General features: G+C 45.4%; 1 protein-coding gene across 2 annotated transcripts in view; it reads left to right on the top strand.

Annotated features, from left to right (window-relative positions):
• The first annotated feature begins 258 nt into the window (after positions 1-258).
• UBE2E3 (ubiquitin conjugating enzyme E2 E3) overlaps positions 259-6,000 on the top strand; it is a 58,083-nt gene continuing 52,341 nt past the window's right edge. The window contains exons 1-3 of one of the 2 annotated variants that reach the window (XM_017838814.1): positions 259-383; positions 1,690-1,892; positions 4,064-4,114. In XM_017838814.1, the coding sequence (XP_017694303.1) occupies positions 1,699-1,892; positions 4,064-4,114 (245 nt within the window). In that variant the 5' untranslated portion in view covers positions 259-383; positions 1,690-1,698. Of the gene's footprint in view, positions 384-788; positions 842-1,689; positions 1,893-4,063; positions 4,115-6,000 lie in introns of those variants that run through there. The other variant, XM_017838823.1, reaches the window with a different exon arrangement.

Raw genomic sequence — 6,000 nt, 5'->3', positions numbered from 1 at the left:
GAGCTCCGCCGGCGGCCGCGGGCGGGGGGGGGGGGGCCGGGCGGGGGCGGGGGGATCCCGGGGGCGGCCGGAGCCCCCTCCCCGCCCCCGCTCCGCCGCGCGCTCCCGCCGCCCCCCGCCCCGGCCCCCCGGCCCGCCGCGGGAGCCCGCGCCGCAGAGCGGGGCCCGCCAGCGCCACCCGCCGGCCGCGGGGCCGCACCGCGCCTCCCCCCGTCCCCCCCTGCTCCGGCTCTCAATGTTCCACACTGCCCGGCCACAGAGCCGCCGCCGCCGCCGTAGAGCCCCCCGGCCGCCTCCGTCCCCTCCTCGGGCGCCGCGGGCCCGGCCCGGCCCCCCGCCATCCCGCCCCTCCGACCCAGCAGCGGGACAGGACGCCGGCGAAGGTAAGGGAGCGGCGGGCGAGGCGGCCGCCGCGGCGGCTGGGCGAGCGCGGTGGGGGGAGGCGGGGAGGAGGCGGGGGGGCTGGTAGAGGAGCTTTGTTCTTGTTTTCGGCGCTCGCTGCCTGGCGGCGGCCGGGGGCGCGGGGCCGGCCCGAGTTCACGCCTCACTTGGTGCACACGCACGGTGCGGAGCGGGGCCGGGCGAGCCGCCGCCGCCGCCCGCCGAGCTGAGCCGAGCCCAGCCGAGCCCAGCCGGGCTGGCGCTCCCCACAAAGCGCGGCCGGGCGGCCGCCTGGATCCAGCCCTGCCGCAGCTCCCGCCGCTCCTCCTCGGCCCCCCCGGCCGCCGGGGCAGCCCCCTCCTCCCCCCCCCCAACCCCCGCCTTTCCCGATCGGTGGAAAAATGTCGGTCTGCCTGGCGGAGCTGCGCGGGGAGCGGCGGAGGGGAGAGCTGTGCAGAAGGTGCAGTTTGAATTATGCTTCTTCCCCCTCCGGCAGCTCTGTGGTGGCCAAATGCAGTTCTCGCTGCTGGCCATGTAAATAACCGGGGCTGCTGCTGCCCCAGTGGCTTTAAATGCACCGCGGGGTTTGTCCCCTTCCTAAAAAAACCACCACCAACAACAAAAAAACAAACCCCGTTTTCCCCCGCCCCAGCCCCCCCGCGCCAGACCTTTAAATGCACAGAGCAAGTGTACATTTCCATCGGAAATCAACCGAAGTGTTACTGGCAATGTATTTTCTCGGAGAGAGGGGGAGAGGGGGGATCTGGTGTTTGGACCCAATAAAATGCTCTGCTCCAGTGTAAATATTTACAGGGTATTAGTGACTTTTTAAAAAACATTTTCAGTGAGGTCTGTTATTTACAATGTGTCATAAGTTATTAATGTTCATTGCCTAAGTACCCTGCTAAATCTGTCTCATGCCTTAGAACAAAGTCGACAATTGGCATATTGTTTAAAGTATGAAAAAAATGCGAGTGGGTTTAAAAATTGGAAATATCTGTATTTTCCGAAGTGTAAATATTGCTTTGTAGCTGTCAAACTGCAGCCGTTGGGGATGAGACAAAGAGGTATATTTTGATTAATTTCTCACTGAAACTGAGTTGACACCTATTCAAATTGTTCTCTGGAATTTGGGGAATGGAAAAAGAGAGTCATGACTGTTGTATGAACTCTGCCTCTTTTCTTCCCCAAAAAAGTTCCCTATGATGTCTGGTGATAGGCAATGGTCAGTGGAACTTGGAAAGTGACAGGAGAGAGTCCTGCCTGTTGTATTAACTGTGCCTCTTTTCTTTTCCTTCCCCAAAAAAGTTCCCCACGATGTCCAGTGATAGGCAGAGGTCAGATGATGAAAGTCCAAGTACCAGCAGTGGTAGTTCAGATGCTGATCAGAGGGATCCACCTGCACCTGAACCTGAAGAGCAAGAAGAACGAAAACCCTCTGCCACCCAGCAGAAGAAGAACACCAAACTATCCAGCAAAACTACTGCTAAGCTATCTACAAGTGCAAAAAGGTAAGGGGAGAGTAAAACATTCTGTAGTATTTCTGCACAGTATTTGGAGTCACAGTACTTGCATTGCACTTTTCAGGGCAGCGCGGTTCTTCTTGTAAAGTTATGCGAAGGGGAGTGAAGTACCAACTTTGGTAGTACAGAAGCCTGCCAAGCAGTGTTTTCATTAATCCAACCTTTGTTGGGGTAAAAATTACACAGACTTGTCATATGTCTTTTGAAGAGTTGTTACAGAACTTGGTAACTTACAGGCTTACTGGGCGGGTGGACACTTAAATGTGTTTTATATTTGCAAAAACGCGAGACAGAGCATCAGCTTTGGCTGTCTTTTTCTGAGTTAGATTTCCATGCCTGACTGGTATGGGGAGGAGTCCTCCTGGTGTATTTTATTATAGTCTGTAGACTGATGACAGGCAATGCTCTCTAATTACAGAAGTCGCAAAACCCCAGTGGCTGATGTGGGCCTCATGGCTCGCTTCTCATGTTGATATGCTGGAGAGTCTTACACACCTTGAACTAATGGGTTCATTCTGCAGTTTTTTCAGGAGAAACTTAGCTGAGTTTTCTCCCTTAGGACCTGTGGATTTAAACTACAAGGTTGTACAGGTAGCCTCTACCTTTAAATATGAGAATCTTCAGAGATCTTGTTTAGTTCTGTTAGTTGCACTGTTATTGGCATGTAAGGTTACTGGCAGTCTGGCTCTCACGATGTGTACTCTGGTAATTTTTCCGTAAGATCAGCTGTATGAAATATGCAAACTTTAAATCCCTTTATTCCAGTGATCTTTGGAGATGAAACAACTTTTCAGTCCTTTCCCTGGAGCTGCTTTTCTTTACAAACATTTATAAGTATCCTGTAGCAGGAAAAGTTGTAAAATAGCTGTAGTACCTTCAAATTTTGCTTATTCAGCATGAATGCTGTAGTTCAGACTTTAGGAGCACTCTAGTAATACAAATACTTTGTATTTTACTTAAATTTAGTAAATACTTTCTGAAATGTGTCAAAATTGTTGCAGAGAATGACTGAGTGGCTTTAGTGAATTTTGAGCTTGTTGAAGAAACCCTTTGAAATAGGACTGGTTAAAGAAAAAAAAGTTCTGGAACTACTATGTAGGCTTTGTAATTTGGTGTTACTTATCTTTATTTGAAAAGCCTGAGATGCAGGCTTTTGACACTGAGTTTTCCTGTCTTGCCTTTATATCTCTTAATTGTTGCAAGTCTAATTCCATACATCTCAGATAGTTCAGTGGGCTTACTGAACTTATTGGTACTAGTGCAAGGACATCCGAAGCAGTTTCTGTTAGCTCATGTTTTAACACTTGCTATTTGCATGAAACTCACAGCATTGTTCATATGGGTCCTTCTGTGAAGATAAGTCTTACTTGATATTTTTGAGAGGAGTTTAACATGTGTCTTTTGAAATTGCACCCCTTAGGTACCTGACTAAAATGTTAAATTGACAAGATGTTTTTGATGTTCATTTTCCAGATCTTAACTCCTTGGGAGTGATTGTAATAGAGTAAAGCTAAGCACAGATTATTTCAAGTTATTATATCACTTTTTGTCATGTAAATAAAGCTACTGTATAAGGTTGGGGGAGGAAAGGCAGCAGAAGGTGTGGAGACAAGCAAAGTTGATCCAGAGAGATTGTTCCAGTAACAGAGACAGCCTGGCAGATCTGCAAATCCGCTTTTTAAACGCACTGTGAAGTAGTAGGTAAAATATCGTGAAAAGAGTGTGTCTGCTGCCAGTGCAGTTCGCTCGAGCCTCAGTCACAGGTCTGTAACGCTGGTTTAAAGTCATTGTCAAATCTGCCCGTGCAGACTCCCCCCCTCCTCATTTGCATATTAGCTTGAAAAGAAAATCTCTCTGGTAAAAAGTGCTCGGATGTGGAAAAGAGTTACTTTTCTGAATACCTGTGGGACATTTCTACCCAACTCAATTGTAAGTGTTCTGTTTACACGCAGCGTGTAGCAGGAAAAAAGCTGCAAAGTTTCTCAGCTGTGGGATTTGGGTTATGCCTCTGAGAACAAAGAGGAAGCAGCCATGTTAGCATTACTGAAGGCAAAGCCAATCTTGCATTTAACTGCATGGTGGTAGAGGGCAGTGTAATTCCCTGATTTATTCTATAGACTATCTCAAATGCTTTGTGTCTGTTCTCATTTCACCAACAGAATCCAGAAGGAGCTAGCTGAAATAACCCTTGATCCTCCTCCTAACTGCAGGTATGTAATGGCTTCTTAAATTGTGGATGGTGGTAGGAGATTAATATGCTCAGGTTAGAAAACGGGAAACTTAGTGTTTATGACTGGTGACTGTTAGACAAAAATTGTGTACAGCAGATTGAATAAGCATAGGAAACGTTTGAAACTGAAGTTTGCTATTTTGTCTGCATGTTGAAGGTGTAGTCATTAGCGACTGATGTACACAGTAAAGTGTATTCGGTTTGTTGTTAGCTGGTCACTGCCTTCGTGAAACAATTATATGAACTTCAAAATATGCTGAAGCTTTCAACTTAGTGTTTCTGTGTAGTTTGAACTGGCTTTTTGAGTGCCAAGTTTATAGAGTTACCATTCCATTCTGAAGTAAAGAACTGTATGTGATTTTTATATGCTTTCTCTTAGTATGTTCTGTAACAGTTAGATTGCCTTGAAGTATTGCCTTTAAATTTATGTGTCGGTTGGTCAAAGTTGTAGTCTCTTGATAGAGACTATTTTTAAGGAAGTTCCCAACTTGGGAGACACTTGTGTTAGGTTTTAGAAAATGAAATTTTAAGCATGGAAGATTGAGTGATTTGGTCTTAAATAAAGTGACGGTTGGGAACCAGAGCACTTGATCTGTAGGAAAGTTAAATAGTAGCATAGTTAGCTAATTTCTTTAAATCTTTGTATGTTTTGCTTTTGTTTAAAGGGTGCATAAAAATTCTCGTTAGCTGTGAGCATCCAGTGTTCAGATTTGCAGTAAAGTTACATTTAAATAATGTTACTTTTATTTGATGCATCTCAGTAAGATTTCTGACTGCAAGGTATTTTAATAGCTCATGTGTAACAGTGAGCCTTGTATATGTTTTAAAAAAATACTAGAAATGCTTTCTGATTTTATGTTGGAAACGTTTGGCTTTTGAATAGTCGGAAAGGTTTGGTGCACATTTTGTGAATTTGATAAAATGTGAGCTGCTGTTCTGTCTCACTAATCCATGAGCGCAGGGACTAACCAGAGCACTGTTATACTGAGTTTGTGGTAAAGGTGCTTTATTCTGAGGACTGTGCTGTAGATTGCCTATAGCAGTCTGATGTATTTGCATGCAGGGTCATTGGCTCTCCTTCTTCAATGAAGGTGAGCTTTTTTGAGAGAGCAGGTATCTGTTGCCTTTGGGCTTGGTTTTTTGCTTGTTTGTTTTTGCAGGTTTTTTTTGGGAAGTGTTTCTTGTTTGGGTTTAAGTAACTGCTTTAGATAACTTTTAATAAATTACTGGGATCTAGTTCTGCGTTGGTCATGTATTTTGTACTTGGATCTGCACAGTAGGAGAGAAAGTGTTTAAATTAAATAGAACACTGACACTTTGCCTTAGAGTTGCCAAAAAGATAATTGTAGCGGTTTCTGGTACAGCGAGTTACAGCTTTTAGAAAGAGAAGCTTCCACCTTCACATTCTCCAATACCATCTGATACTTAGCTCCTTGGAAAAGCATGTTTCTCTCGTATTAGCACAAGAATATTGCAGAGCATTTTGCTTGTGAGCTGGTACAACCAGATGCCCAGGAACGCTGTTGAGAATGATGAAACCCCCCCAATGTGTCTAAAATTATTCAAGTTTCTCTCCTACGGAGTGTAGGGGAAAATATTATTTTTTGCCAGTGAGGAAGTCAATGCTTCTGTTCCCCGTAGGTATTTTTAAAGAGAAATTTAGCAGATTTACTCAATAACAACTTTATGATGAGTACATTTTTACCTTTTGCAAAATTAAAAATATTTATAAGAGAAATAGACTTCTGTAACAGAGCATGGGGTTTTCACCAGAAACAATCTGAACAGCATTTCAATGGCCAGAGGATTAGTGTTACATTGAAATTGACTTGTTAGAGGGAGCCTTTCTGGTATCAAGAGGTAAAT

Source organism: Lepidothrix coronata, unplaced genomic scaffold (assembly GCF_001604755.1).
Source record: "Lepidothrix coronata isolate B3197 unplaced genomic scaffold, Lepidothrix_coronata-1.0 Scaffold7, whole genome shotgun sequence".
Lineage (NCBI taxonomy): Eukaryota > Metazoa > Chordata > Aves > Passeriformes > Pipridae > Lepidothrix > Lepidothrix coronata.
The sequence above is the reverse complement of the archived record's forward strand: the minus strand, read 5'-3'. Positions and strand labels throughout refer to the sequence as shown.